The sequence below is a fragment of the Amblyomma americanum genome, chromosome 8 (assembly GCF_052857255.1).
Source record: "Amblyomma americanum isolate KBUSLIRL-KWMA chromosome 8, ASM5285725v1, whole genome shotgun sequence".
Classification (NCBI taxonomy): domain Eukaryota; kingdom Metazoa; phylum Arthropoda; class Arachnida; order Ixodida; family Ixodidae; genus Amblyomma; species Amblyomma americanum.
The window spans coordinates 57,181,435-57,196,497 of NC_135504.1; the positions used below are offsets into that span (position 1 = coordinate 57,181,435).

At 45.3% G+C, this 15,063-nt stretch overlaps 1 protein-coding gene across 1 annotated transcript in view; it reads left to right on the forward strand.

Annotated features, from left to right (window-relative positions):
* Positions 1-1,567: 1,567 nt before the first annotated feature.
* LOC144101704 (uncharacterized) overlaps positions 1,568-15,063 on the forward strand; it is a 51,284-nt gene continuing 37,788 nt past the window's right edge. Inside the window, exons 1-4 of the mRNA XM_077634837.1 lie at positions 1,568-1,829; positions 11,135-11,227; positions 12,195-12,358; positions 14,754-14,909. Coding sequence (XP_077490963.1) covers positions 11,137-11,227; positions 12,195-12,358; positions 14,754-14,909 — 411 coding nt within the window. The 5' untranslated portion in view covers positions 1,568-1,829; positions 11,135-11,136. The remainder of the gene's footprint in view (positions 1,830-11,134; positions 11,228-12,194; positions 12,359-14,753; positions 14,910-15,063) is intronic.

Here is a 15,063-nt window from a genome sequence, read left to right on the forward strand (position 1 = left end):
GCGCGTTCCGGTAAACATTTTTTAGCTGCTTGGAAAGAGGTTGCCGTCATTCGAAGCCCACGTGTGAAGTGCAAACCACATAATGTATGATAACGGCGTCTGCAAACAATGCGAAGCACGCGTGTGTTTCCCGGTGATGATTACGGTTGCGTTTTCGTGTCGTCGTTGTAAGCAAAAAACGTCAGGCTAAAATTGATTCCAAAAAGCATAGCTTCGCTGTCCAACCTCTTTCACAGCGTGGATTGGAGACACAATTTTTTTTTCTATGAACTCTTATACTCTAGTTTTAATGACAAGCTGTTTTCCAATTTTCTGCCTTCACCTCCAAGAGATTTTATGAGGCCTAATTATGCTAGGAAGGACCTGTTAGCGAACTGGAAAAATGAATCAGTAACTATAATAAAACAGGTTTGACGATTACACAAATCAATATTGAGCCACCGCGGTGACACGAAGGACACGGGTTCGATCTCGGCCGCTGCGGTTGAATTTCGATGGAGGCGAAATGTTAAGCGACTCGTCTACTGGGGCGATGTCAGTGCACGTTAACGAACCCCAGGTGGTCGAAATTATCCGGAGCCCTCCACTACGGCGTGCCTCATAGCCTGATTCGGGACGTTAAACCTCATAAACCAAAATCAGCTAGTATTGATTGTGCCTTCTAAAATATATTAATAGTCAATGCTATTTGTCTGAAGATGTGTCCACTCCTAATGGTGCAATTTTACTCTCTCCATTCAATGACCAGGACATCTATCTTCCTCGAAGACAACGCAGTCAAAGCGACCAGCTGGAACTTAAATTTCAAGAGCACACACGGTTGAACCTATTGAAATATTATGCCAACTGCATGCGGGCGCCAGTCGTTGTTCTGGAAGCTCCACTTGGTCGCAAATTTTGAGTGGGACAGCTTTCAGGCTGTCCTGCTGCTTTGGCTGAGGTATGTAGATTAAGGAGGAAGGCGAATGAATTAACGAATGAATGAATGATTGAATGAATGTATGAATGAATGAAAACTTTATTCCTGCCATCATGGGGCCTCACGTACGGTCTGGGCGCAGCAATTAGGACGGGGTGCCTCCCAGCCGGCTCTCAACACTGGAGACCGCGGAGTAAGTCTTGCAGTAAGCTGTCTTCGCCTGACGGATGGCGAGTCTTTGTTGAACCGGGTCGTGGCTCTGGATCAGCTCTTCCCAGGTGGCAAGGTCTGGGATGCTTTTTGATTTAGCCCCAAGAGATATATACTGACACTCCCCAATTACGTGATTTTGCGAAATCATTCTGTGACAGCTATACTGCAGAGCTCAAGCTCCCTTCATCGTGTAGTATAGAGTACGGAAAGAATCTGTTGACCTGAAGCCTCCACCAGACCCTGCACTCCTTTGGAGTGAGTCACCTATACGGAAGTGTCTCCTCTCCTGTCCAGTGTAGATGTTATACTCTGCAGACAAGCACTCGAATTTCCCGCTGGTACTGACGCAAAAAAATGCTCTTGCTCCTGCGGGCGGACGCCCGATGATGACGTTGATGACGCGCGAAAATCTCCGCCCCGCGGCGGAAAACGCACGCACGCGCGCATCGCGCCGCCGCCGGCCGCCGCAGGCGTCCCGTGCGCTTTCGCTTTTTGCATGGAACGCCCCGCACCAGCAGCGCACGCATCAAGATGGCCGTCCCGTCGCCAGCGTGATACGCGGCCCGCGCGACTTGCCTCTTCGTCTCCCGTGTACCACCCGCGCGATGGAATCGAGGCAGGGACGGAGCTACCTGCGACTACCCGACCGACCCTGGGACGCCCGCTGAGTACGCACAGCTGCCGTTGCGAGCCCGCGGTAAGCTGCTGCTGCTGCTGCTACCATCTTCGACGCGAGCTGCGCCAGCTAGCCACACGCGCTTTCGTAACGACCACCATCACCGACGCGCGGCTAATTTTAGCATGGCCCGACTTCACTGCGACGTTTGGTCGTCGCTGATGACCAACCGTCACGAGAGTTGACAGGATCCAATGTAGGACCCCGGTCACGCGCTGATATCTCGTAAGGGGGGGTGTCCGCGTAAATGTCACGCCGAGAGATCAGTTCTCCGTACTACGTCCGCCCTCCTGTCCCGTTTCTCACGCACCCAAACGCCTTCCATCGTCGAAACTCATCAATTCTGGGTGACCTTTATTGTTCAGCGGTTCACTGGCCACCGATGTTACGGCGCGCGCGTCTACGATATGTTCCCTGCGGCCGGCTCGATTTCGACGGAGCGGCCGGGTCGAACTAGCGGTGCACCGCAGACCGACCTAGCGACCGCGGTCTGGGAAAGTCAGCGGTTTCCTCATTGTCGATTTCGACATTCCGTGTTTTGTCCGTATTGTACGGAAGCTCAAGCCGGGCCAAGGCGAGCACTTGGCGGTAGGAACTGTCACCCTCGTTTTGTTCGTGTCTCGTAATGCAGCGGCGTCCTTGGGCATCGCTTTCTCGCAACTTTTTGAATGGGACGTGTGCGGACGGACGGGCTGATACTTTCCGCAACAGCTTTCCGCATTGGCGCCGCAGGTTTCTCTCATACATTCCAACTTAATTGTTTTCCGTATATGCCCCCCCAACTGCTGTGTCCGTATATGGGCTCGCGCGGCGCCCTTTCAAAGCAGCGCAATCGCTGAGTGATCACCGAACTGGAAGTGATAAATCGTAGCGGCGCGCACATCGCTTGCTGACTGGCATCTCTCGTAAAAGATTGGGCATGAGTCACTTCGAGCCGACTATCGCGTCTCGCTCGGCACGGCCTAGCTCTCAAGCACTTTGTGCTTGGTAATGAGCATGCGATCTCGATCAACCGTTTCACAGCTGTTTGGTGCGGGCGAACAGTTTGGATTTTAAACTTGCTTCGCTTGAAGGGAAACATGCCTTCGCTGTGACAGAGCCGCATTCTTGAGCGCTGCTATCATCTACAGAAATAGCGTACGGCGGTGGACCAATCAAAACATTGTGACAAAAATTAAGTTTTTACTTTGCACCCAATGCTGTATTCTATGTAGCTCGTTTAAACCCGTCGTAGCCTCACTGACTTTGAACAAGTTGGGTGTTATCTAAAAATGATTTAACTTAAATGATATGCCTTTTTGTCAATTGTTAGTTGCGAAAAGCCTAATCAAAAGTACAGTAAAGTTTCAGTGAGAAGATTTATTTGATCAAAAAGTTATTTTCAGTGAAATATTATTGTACAAAACTGACAGAGGCAGAGAGGTCATTTCCTGACGCATGCCATACTGTCCTACATTGGAACTACAGTACAGAAGTGATAAAAAACGAAAGGGTGACCCAGATGTGATCTCGGTCCTTCTTTTGCAAAGGGTACACTGCCTGACAACAAGAACAGCTCTAAACTGTGCACAGCTGGTGCATTGTGTGCTCGTTTTGGTCAGGCTCGCTGCAGTTGTGACAGCAAAGAATGTTACTGCTCTGTCTAGTGCTGACTGAAAAACAGATTGAAGCTAACTGCATCACTGATTTTACATATAACGAGTATCGGTGCACGCCAGTAGAATTGTGAAAGCATGCACTGTGCATCCTACATAAAGGGTGTTGTGCATTTGATATGTTGAAGGTGCTGTCAAGACCACGGTGGTCAAGGCATTGGGAGATTCAAGAGAAGTGTGTTGATGATGATGCTGATGAATGTTTTTTTTTGCTTAGCTTTGATTCATCATTTGTAAAATGTGACTGCATCGGACGTGAAGAAAATATTAAACTGATGACTGATAGGTCATTAACCTCGAAAACTATCCTAATGTTCAAGCCGCTGACTTGAGAGCCAGCGTAATATAATTAGTACCTGCAGTAAAGTATGTTAGTTGGGAACAAAAGGGCAGTCGTTCTCTTTCCATGCAGTGCATTTCCGATAAGCTTGCTTCTCCAGCTCCATTTCACTTTGTTCATTGCATAAAATAGCTTCATTTGCTGCTAGCCTGGTGCAGTTTTCCGAGTTACTGGATTAGTGCAGTTGGTATTGTGAGGCAGCTGGATTTAGTTCTCAGTGCTTTTGATGCCATGATCACATTTCAATAACCTTTCATTCGTATTGGTTGCAATTACTGCTAACCCATAGCCTTTAAGTGCATGCGCTGACAGCAGCAGGCATAATTACAATGAAATCTGTGCCACCTGAATAGGGACATTCTGCGCATAATTTGTTATCTTTGTGAAGGCTCAACTTTTGGATTAACTTTCACAGAAATCACTCCTCCATTTTTTATTTTTTTTCAGAAAGGGCTCTGCTGACAACAGCAGTTTTCAATCTCGAGTAAAATGATCTTCATTTTGTGAAGCCACTATTTTTGGTTCTGCATTTTACACTGCCTGTTTCGTTTTACAGTTTTGGTTTCACTTTCCTACTTTTTGTCTGCATGTACCAGACGTAGCATGTTTGTTTTTGTCAAGTTAAGCGTGCCACATCAGCTAATTGTGTTGCCAGAGCATTCTGGCGCAATAGAATGTTGCATTTTCATTATTTACAAGCCATATTTTTTGGCCTGAGAGAGCTTGTCCAGCTGCATTTTCACTTGAAATGACTTTTTTAAAATTGATTTCTTGTGCTTGGCTAATCATGTTTAACGAGACTTTGCTTCCATTTGGCCATTATAGTAAACATAAGGCCTTCATTTATTGCACTATGCTGCAATCTTGATTATTTCTGTACACTCTTAGTGTAGCCAGGTTCATGGCGTTAGTGCAAATGTCACACAGGAGAACATAACGCTAAAGAGGCAATTGCAGAACAGAACGTGCATTTACAGCAATTTGCAGCTGAATTCAGTCATGTTGTTGATCAGAGCATGATGTTTTTCAAAATAGAAATCAATGGAAGTGTTAAGTGTCGCTTACTTTTGCGATTCGAGTTAAATTTGGAAGTTTCTTGTAGCAATAGCTACATTACGGTAGTATTTAGAGCTGTCACGTGGTGCGGAGCAGCTGCCGGCGGCGCGGCGCCGTGGCTGATCACATGGTTCGTCAGGTGGCTGGTCACGTGACCAAGTTCCACTCGGTCAGCTGTAGCTATTGCGTCACTCCAGGTTTAACCAGAGCTAAACAACCGCCAAATTTTTTTTACCAGAGTGATAGAGGCTGAGCTCTAGCTTGGCATATGAATGGGGTGTGACCGCTAGCTGCGTCTAGAGATCATTGCCTGGCTCATGTCAGGAAATGCGACGTTGGTTCTTGTGAGTGGTTGTTTGCTTTGTGTCTTCGGTTGTTTTAGTTGTTTTTAACCATTTACTGGCCGCGATTCTGAATCATTGCCGCCTAGTTCTGGGGCTCTGAAAGCATCGAGGATTTGACTGCACTCACATCTGTGGTTTGAATATGGGTGGTCATTCTGCATATGCTGGAAAAAAGCTGCAGGTTAGCCTTACTGTGGTCATGCCCTACTTTTTGGTGTTGGTTAAAGTGGAAATGTCATCACTTGATATGTATTCATGATGTGCCACAGTGCATAATACAATGGATCGATTTTTGCACTGTGACACATGATGAATCTTTGCTACTTGGTCTTAAGTTGTGCCTTTTTTGCCATCTTTTGAGTGGCCTGGTGAACTTGCGGGTGTGGTGGACTTCGGGAGACTTAAGGAGCTCTGAGGACAATTGCATCCTGTTTTTGTTCTTCACGAAATTCAGTTGTTTGGCTTGATGTTTTATTTTGTTTGGCAAAGGCTTGTTTTCTGCTGAAAAATTTCAAGCTAACTATGGAGTGTTTATTGCTGCAATTCATCTCAAACTCATGATGTTGATGGTATTCTCAACAGTAAGAATTGTAAGCTTGGCTAGTTGGTTGGGTTACATGCTTGGGTGGTAAACAGCTTGAAAAAAAACCAGAATAAAGGAAGACAAGACATGACAAACGCTGACTGGTAACTGAAGCTCTATTATGATGAAAGGCATCAAAGAAAAGAAGAAAGCATCATACTGCGCATGCCCAGGCATCGTTAAAAATGGAGAAAACCTGTTAACCACCCAGGCATGATAACCTCAAGAAAGTGGAGTCAGTCATCACTGACTGAAAGTGGATTGCATTATCAGCTAGCCTCACAGATTCACTGCATTTTGTGGATGCCTTAAATTTTTCTTAAATTTGTCCTCGGTGCCCATTGAAGTTAATCATGAGTTTGGTTTAACCCACAAAGCAGTAGTAGGGATAGCCATTCCTCACAGCTCAACCATTTGTTCTACTCATTAACTGACCTACCTCTCTACCAAAGTTCACTGCTGGGTCAGTGCATTTTTAAGAAAGAAATGTTTCTTTTTGCTACTGTTGGAGAAAGATCTGACTTGCTGGGCAATGTTGCACACATTTTGGTTTGTGGATAGAACTTTCTTGTTACGTTGATGGCTTTGCTCGTGTGTGGCTTTGGTGGCTTTGCGTGCACCAAATATGATACCTTTAAGCCCCGTTTCAGTTACATTTGCCAGTCATTACCATTTCATAACTTTGCCTGTTCTCGCTTTGTTGTTTAACCCTTGCTGTTGAATTTTAACTCTTGGGACTTAAGTGAAGAGCTTGGACTTGCTTGGCGAGCTTGCCGCATATCTGCACTGTGAAAGAGAAATACCTAGGAGACTAAGATGTAGTTGAGTGCATTTATTTGACATGCACTTCCAGTCTCAAGTCATGAATAGTGAAATATTAGTAAGCTGCCAAACATACATTATGTGGTCTCTAACATCCACACATAAGCCATGAAGGATACTGTAGTGAAAGGTTTTGGAAAGCATATGGTAATAATTTTATCTTGCAAGCACTCCATATGAGTATAAAATGTGGAGGCCAACAAAAAGGGTTGAACTTAATGGCGATGCTGCTTTCAAAATCAACTTTCTTGCATTTTTATAAATTTTGACTAAACTTTTTCTGCAAGTTACTTCTGATTTTAAACTTAAGTGCGCAAAACTTCAGCATTATGTGTGGAGAACTTTGTTCTTACAGATTTTTTTTCTCTTCTACACTGTGTGAAATTCCTCCAGGTTAGACAAATCGTAGTAGAGGACCGATTCAGGATTCACTGCATTTCTGAATGCATGCTACGCATGATGACATTCTTAGATTTTTCCCCCCCGCGGCAATTTTTTTTTTTTTTCATTTTTTACAAAGTAGTTGCCAGAGGCATGTCTAAATTGCAGACAAGGTGTCCCATGAAAAATCTATAATCTATTAAATATTAAATTGGAAAAGCAAGGTTGTCATTTCATAGTGCCGAGTTCTATGATTGCGACAAAACAAAAAAGGTCAAATAGACTGGACAGTCGTGGAGAATTCTGCACCATAAGGTGAGCATCCAGTCAGAAAACCAGAACAAAAACGCTGGTTTTTTCAAACATTTCCCAGATATATTCACAAAACAATTTTTTTCTTTAGTACTTCCCGGTGGATTTCAGCAGTAAAACTTCTGGACAGCATAGGAAATGAGGCGTGTGAGCAGATACGGTGATGTTCAAAAATCTAATTTTTGGCCATTTTTCGTGATTTTAAAGCCGCGTCTCCTCTTAAATTGAAGACATCGCAGCGAGCTATAGAAGGAAATTGGTGGGTATGTAACGAACTTAAGAGACAGGAAGAGGGCAGAGTGGGTCAGGAGACAGATGCAGGGCAGTGGTATATCCTAGCTGCAATTAAGTGGAAACGGGCAGGACACGTAATGTGAAGGGAATATAACCGATGGTCTTTTACGATAGTGGAGTTTCTTTCAAGAGAAAACAAACACAGGCAGTGACGGGAGATAGTCAGCTGGATGGACAAGGTCAGGAAGTTTGCGGGCATAAGGTGCACGGTACTAATGGAAGAGGCCTTTGCCGTACACAGGATGTTACTAGACTGATGATGACTTGACGAATCTTTAATATAGTAGACCAGCTGAAGATGGTTTCTGCCCTCTTGGAAGGCATCTTTTTTGTTGCCTGCTTCCTGCTTGTATCAAAAATTTAGTTTTTGCAGTAGCAGAGTTATTTTTTTTCTCAAGGCGCAGCTTATCCACAATTTTTTTTTTGTGTGAGAAACTGGCATCCTTGACAATTGTAGTTGTATACATTTATGATTTCCAGTCAGTCAATTAACATGCACTGAAGCACTGCAGATGCTAGTTCTTGGGAAGTTGCCTTGATAGCTTCATTATCAGAAAGCAGCGCCTGCTTGAAGCATTCTAGTCAAGGGTTCGACAGAATCCTGTCTGGCGAGGGGGAAACATAGGGGAGGACTAAAACGTACACTCGCCAAAAATGGGTTTTAAAATATGACGTTTCGGGACCACTACGGGTCCCTTGTTCACAATGAAGATGGACGAAATGGGCCGCTTCTTATAAGCGCACTTGACAGCGCAGTGAATGGGTGTTGTTGCAAATGGGTCGCAAGCCCTAAGGGTAGCGTTGGCCTGGCGGCCTGGGGCACAGCTGGAAACATCCGAAGGTCCTGGCAAAGGATGAGTCGACTGCCAACAGAACAACTTGTTTATTCTAGCATCGCAAAAGAGCAGCCGGTCAGGGCGACCACGTTACTCGACGGAAGAAATCGAAGTCTCTCCTTGGCGTCCGGGGCAGCTGCCTTTATACCCTCGGAGTCGAGGGCAAGAAGGAACGGCTCGGGATGAGGCGCCCGAGACGGCGACGCACGGACATGTTGAGACGTGACGTGCCGCGTCCGCCGGGCCGGCGCCGGTCAGACCTCCTCGCCTCCCAGTTGGGGAGCTCCTCTCCCCGGCTGCCGCGCTTTGACAAGCGTGGGCACCAACATGCACACACACACACGCACACACGAAGACACGTGGCATTGAAACCTGCCTGGACGCGTTTGGCGGGAGGCGTTGCGGCAGCACTGAACGGGCCAAAATGACCGCCACTTTGAACGAAGCCCCGGCGTCCGTTGCATCCGCGCCGGCTATACCGCGCGTTGTAGGCGAAACGTAACAGTGTAGTTATCCGGGAGAGTACCCTTCGTTCTGTTAATAACGTTACCCGTAGTCTGAATATAAAATGATTCTAAAAGCAGTCGGGACGATAAAGGTTTCATTGTGTCTAAGATTATGGCGTTTTCCCAGTCAATGGCGTGCTTCATTTCTTGAACATGCTCTGCTAGTGCGTTCGATGACGTGCGACATTTGCTGCATCGAACGCACTAGCAGAGCATGTTCAAGAAATGAAGCATGCCATTGACTGGGAAAACGCCATAATCTTAGACACAATGAAACCTTTATCGTCCCGACTGCTTTTAGAATCATTTTATATTCAGACTACGGGTAACGTTATTACCAGGACGAAGGGTACTCTCCCGGATAACTACACCCATTCACAGCGCTGTCAAGTGCGCTTATAAAGAAGTGGTCCATTTCGTCCATCTTCATTGTGAACAAGAGACCCGTAGTGGTCCCGAAACGTCCTATTTTAAAACCCATTTTTGGCGAGTGTACGTTTTATTCATCCACTTCAAGCATTCTATGACAGCATTATTATATTTAATGTCAGGATGCATTCCCATATTTAATACAAGTGCTGTTGAGACAATAGCAAAGATAAGTAATGTGGCCAGTTTGTTCCTGTACAGGGAACAGCGATAAGGCATTGCTTTTTCTGGGGAGGCCTGCTGATAAGATGGATATAACTTCTGGCAATGACACCTTGAGATATGTTGGTGTATTTTGGGCGTTCAGTTGCGGCTATGCAGTGCAACCATTCCCATGTCAACGAGACTCCTCCTTTGCACCTCTTTTTTTTATATGTATTTTTTGGACTAAATACAGCTTGTCTGGCTGTGTGTGTCTTTTATTTTTTATTTTTGCTAGTTTCTGTGTTTTAGAGAGGATGGGTAGTTTTAATCCGGGAATAAATCCCTGGCACTGTGGTGGCTGCATTTTGATGAAGGCGAATTTCAAAAGCTCCCACGCGCACGCGCTGTTTGGTGTGGGTGTATGTGAAGGTTCCCAGAAGGAGATCTTTAGAGACCTCCACTGGGGTGCTTTTTCTCTTTGCACTCTCACTCTCTTTTGTCCTTTCCCTTGCGAGTCACTGCACCTTTCCTTTCCTCACAAAGCATTTGGGTTTTAAATAATTTTCTCTTCTTGGCATGTGTTTCTTTCAGTTACAGGAATATTTTTTTTTTTACATTCCCTTTGGCAGTTATTTTTTATCATTTCCTTTTGTTGGATGCAGCATAAACAAGAATGTTGGTCATCCCCTGAGGCTTTTTCTTTACCATATTTCGTTAATTTTAGATATCTTGGGTTTAATCAACTCTTGTGTGAGCACTGCATAGTTCTAAGTATTGTTGTGGCTTTTTTGCAGTGGTGGTTTACATTTCACTTGTCATCTAATTGCCACATTTTTTGTTTCTATTTCTCATGTTAGGCCTCTGTCTTGAGTTCTCTTTTGACCACTGCTTGCAATTACGTATGGTACACCACATACAGCACAGGCATGTGTAATATGCCAATGGTTTTCACTTTTTTTTGTTTGCAAACAAGTACGAAATTCTTAGCATTACACAAACCACGTTTTTCTAGCATATTTCTCATGCCTAATTCAAGGTGTGAAACGCCAGAGTGTGTGGTGTTCGGCTACTGACTCTCTTGCAGCGAAATGAGCAAATATTTCTTTGGTCGGACTGTTATATCATTGTGTGAAAAAGGGCTGTGAATTCTCACTTTGATTGTCGGTTGTCTAGTAAGTGTGCACACTTTAGTCATCTTTGCATGTTGAGAAGTTAGCCAAATTTGCCCATTTTGATTTTGAGAAGAATATTTTCTAAATCAGTCTTCCAATCTTTGTCAGTTTCTGCAGTTTGTACAGGTCAATAGCAAATAAATTCTAGAATTGCGGAACTTCTTTTTCCTGCCTGGGCTATACAAGATTAGAACTGCGACAGTCTTTATTGTGGCATGCAGTGCTGTGTATTTTCTTTTGTCTCTTGTGCTCACATGTGCAGAGTGTAGGTTTTTCTGGCGTTCCTTCTGTTTTTCTTATGGGCCGCTTCTGATGAACTTTTCAGCATGCTTCTTCCCCACTTGCTTGCATCTTGATGTTTCTTCACTGTCATTCCAAACTTTTTTTGTGGCACGTGCTGTGTCTGATTTCTGTGGTGCACTGAAACTGAAACTTTTGTGCTTTTTGTGCAGCCATGTCAGCCATGATGGGCTCAAAGATTGCTGTGATCATTACCGTGCTGCTCCTGGTCTGCCAAGTGTCTGGACATCCTCTTGGTGGTGGAGGTGAGGCATCTACAACAATAAGCTCATGTTTTTTTCACTTTTACTCTTGAGGGGCAAGCCTCCTCAAATATACGGGGTGCCACTCGGTACCTTTCACAGTAACCTTGGGGTTTTTGCTGCACCGAAAGCAAGTTGAGCTAGTTTTATTTATTAACCTCGGGGAACACGTTGCAGTAAAAGCAATTTTAGTTAGTTTTTATTGAAATTTGAGATACTTTTGTTGCTTTGTTGGTACGAAGAAATGCAGAAAGACGCTACAAATAACATTTGTAGAGAGTAGAAAAGTAAGTTCATCAGTGTGGTGTACAAACACCTCAACAAACACCTCATTGCATCTCAGGTTAGCACCGAAAATAAGTTGACTCATTGAGCAAGAAAATGGCAGTAATTTAGTAGTTCCAAGGCACTAAACAGAAACCCTTGTACTTTGTTGGTGTAAGAATCTTGAGCTGCATGTGTATGTGGGTTGATTTGTCATGAAAAAAAAAATTGATCAAGAAGCCAGTTTTGAATCGAGGGGTTGCAGAACTACACTTTTTGTGTAGTCTTGCTGTAGCAAGGCATTGCTGTACAGCCATTTGGATTTTTCTTTTCTGAGTCGCAGTTCTGAATTTCGGATATTACTAAGTGATTGTCCGAACAGTTCTGTGTCAGCATTGGCCCTGATTTTTCTCGGTGATGAACATAGGGAGCTTTTGATTGTGGTTTGTTGTAGTTGGCATATTAGATCCCTTATCTAATCATTCATGTCTGTGGAGTGCTTTTTATGTGGCATACATGTCATTGTTTTGTTCTGCCTTGTGCCCGCACTTCTTATTCTGTTGAAGTTGATTCGAATACTGAAGAGCACCTTTTAGAGCCATGCATCGGGCTAAGATTAGCCTGACCCTCTGGGTTGGCTTGGATGCCGATGGGTGGTGCACCTCATGTCTTTTTTTGTCTGTCCTGTCTTGCTTTTGTTTGGCAGGTGAACCACCCGTGACCTCTGAGGAGGAAACGCAGTCATGGATACCAGCATTGGGCAGCCTTTCGGAGTCTATGTGGGTGATTGGAGCATCTGTTTGCTTTGCCCTGACGGCAGCCATCGTAGCCTCATTGGGGTGCCTCTGCTGCCGTAACGAGGGCATCAAGGTGGGCCTGATTGTTTATTTCATTGGTCCTGTTTGTTTTTTCTTTTGTTTTGGTGCTGTGACACCTCACGCATTGACACAGGCTTGTCATATTGAAGGACTTGGGTGCAATATAGTGTGTATGTGCGTAAGGGGCTGTCCTCTTGTCAGTATTTCAGGGTGCAAGTCGTGACTGGGAAGAATTAGGTTTCCCTGCCTCCCCCCTTTACTTTTTTTTTCCAGTGGTAATTGCACGGATGAGTTTCTCTAGAGTAAACGTTGCCAACTGTCGGCATGGATGTTGTACTGTGCCTTTACTGAAAACTGCTTCTTTCATCCGCTGTTTAACCCTTCGAGTGCCAGGTTTTTTTCCTGGAGTGTTGCACCCACAAGGAGGGAGCAGTTTCAGCAGCCTGGACAGAGTAAAAACGGCAACTTGCGAACTAAATGTGAAAGAGAGAGGTGGAAGAGCGATGCAACGACCTTGGCTTTCCACTTATAGTGGTGAGCGAGTCCATGGGGAGGTAGCGGCACGCGCCCCCTTAGACTTGACGCCACATAGCAGACACAGCGAGAGAATGATAAATAAAACTTCTACAAATTTACAAGAGGTGGCAGAACCACTGTTGCGAATGTTTGAATGAAGATTTGCAAGCATAGGGATGTTCGCACTCAGAGAAGCCTCATTCCTTTCGCAAGTTCAGCGTGCGGTGCTTGCGCCAAGCCACCACGCACCACCCTAGAAGGAGGGATTGGCACGGTTGCTCTACATCCATGACCTTCAACTGACAAACCCAGCACAGAGATGATAATACCAGCTTCTAGAAATATGCTACAGATGGCGGCACCACCCAGGCATGCTAGCTTTGCGTTCCAGCACTCATTTTCGAATGCGGACTGTAGAACGTACGGATACACAAATGGCACTCAAAGGGTTAAGGACAGTGCTGGGTAGGTGGGCATCAGCCACAGGGATCTGTAGGCACAACAGTTTGAGAACATGTACAAGTAGGTGCACTCGTGGTGGGTGTGGGCATGCGGTAAAGGTGTTGCTGTACCCGAGGCTTTCTTATTTAATGCGATAGCCTTAAAAGCCTCTTCAAGGAAAAAAAATGTGTCAGTCATAAAATTTGCCCATTGGCTGGAGGGAAATGATTTCACTTCCGGTAAAGGCATCAACAGCTTCTATTGCTACGCAGTGCCATCACATAAGGTATTAGGTACCCCTGTGAATTTTTGTGAGCTCATGAGTTGTACACACTTTTATGACCATTACTGTACATGTTAGAGAGGAAACAGGGCGCACTCGCAAATACAGTCCTGGCCACATTATTATGGAGCACACTTCAGCGATGAACCTTGTGTCACGCCTTACCCAGCGAAAATTAAGAAGTACTTTGTACATACGTTAGCACATGCTGTTGGTGCACTCGTGTATGAACCCAAGAAACCATCATATCTTCTCTGTGGAACATGTGAGAAAGTTTTAAATGCTGAAGCATGCTGCATAAAATTTTGGCCATACCTGTACAGTGCAGCAGTAAACAAAAACAAATTTTTCTTTTTTCTTGTTGTGATACATTGCCTGTAAACTTCAACAGTCATGTGGCTGTAGGCGATCGCAATCATGCCCTGTACCATTTCCCGGATGAGTTAACCAACTTGCCTTATAGCTGCCTGGCATTGCATAGGTGTTATTGTGTGCTCCTGTTAAGCCAGCAGCTTGTGCGACAATTCAGCAAGCTGCTGGGGTGGTTTTAGGAAAAGAAAGGATACGGTGCTGTGACTGCGCATTGTAGGAAATGCAAAACATGGTGATGCAATGAGTCTGCCTTAATGCCCCTTATTATTTTGTTTGTCACCGAGTAAATGGTGGCACAGTGTGTTTTCTCTCCGAACATCTCCTGCACAGTCTGCCGTTGATAATACAACCTCAAAGGGGATAAAAAATTAGTTGAATTACTATGTGGACTTTGAATCAAGGGGAACCTTTTAAATACATTTGATGCAGGCAGAACAAGAGTGTCACTGCATATAAACTAACTTGCCGCGGTGGCTCAGTGACTTCGGTGTTCAACTGCTGATACCGAGGTCACGGGATCTAATCCCGGCCACGCCGTTAGTATTTCGGTGGAGGTGAAATGCAAAGAACGCCCGTGTGCTGTGCAATGTGGGCGCATGGTAAAGAACCCCTGGAGGCCTAAATCAATGCAGAGCCTTAAACTACGGCACCCCTCTCAGCTTTTGGACGTTAAACTCCACATACCACAAGCCAGTTGGAATAAACGGGGAAGTTTCAATGCAACAAAGTCGAATTAACGAGAGTCCTGTGCACATGCTTTATGTTTGTTCGGATTATGCACTCAGTTGCCACTGTGCTGCTAACCTTCATCTATTACTGTTGTTTCTGTGCGTAGCTTCTGGGTGCCCGCAATGGGGTCAGTGTGCCCCACCTTCCCCTGGGCAGTATGGCCCAGCGGTCTAGCATCTCGCCTGAGGTCACCATCTTCCCGCCGGCCACGGCCGCCCCACGCCTGGCCTTCGCCACGCCCACGACACCGTTCGACGACAAGGTCTGTGCCGCGCAGTCTCTACTCCTGCCGTAGAAGCAGGTTGCAGGTTACACCTGTTAGCCTAGCAGTCCAGCAGCATAGCAAGTCTTATACAGATTCATTTACTGTATGACTGTAGCCCCCTTTTGTGTAGAAAATGAGACCCTGTAAGTTG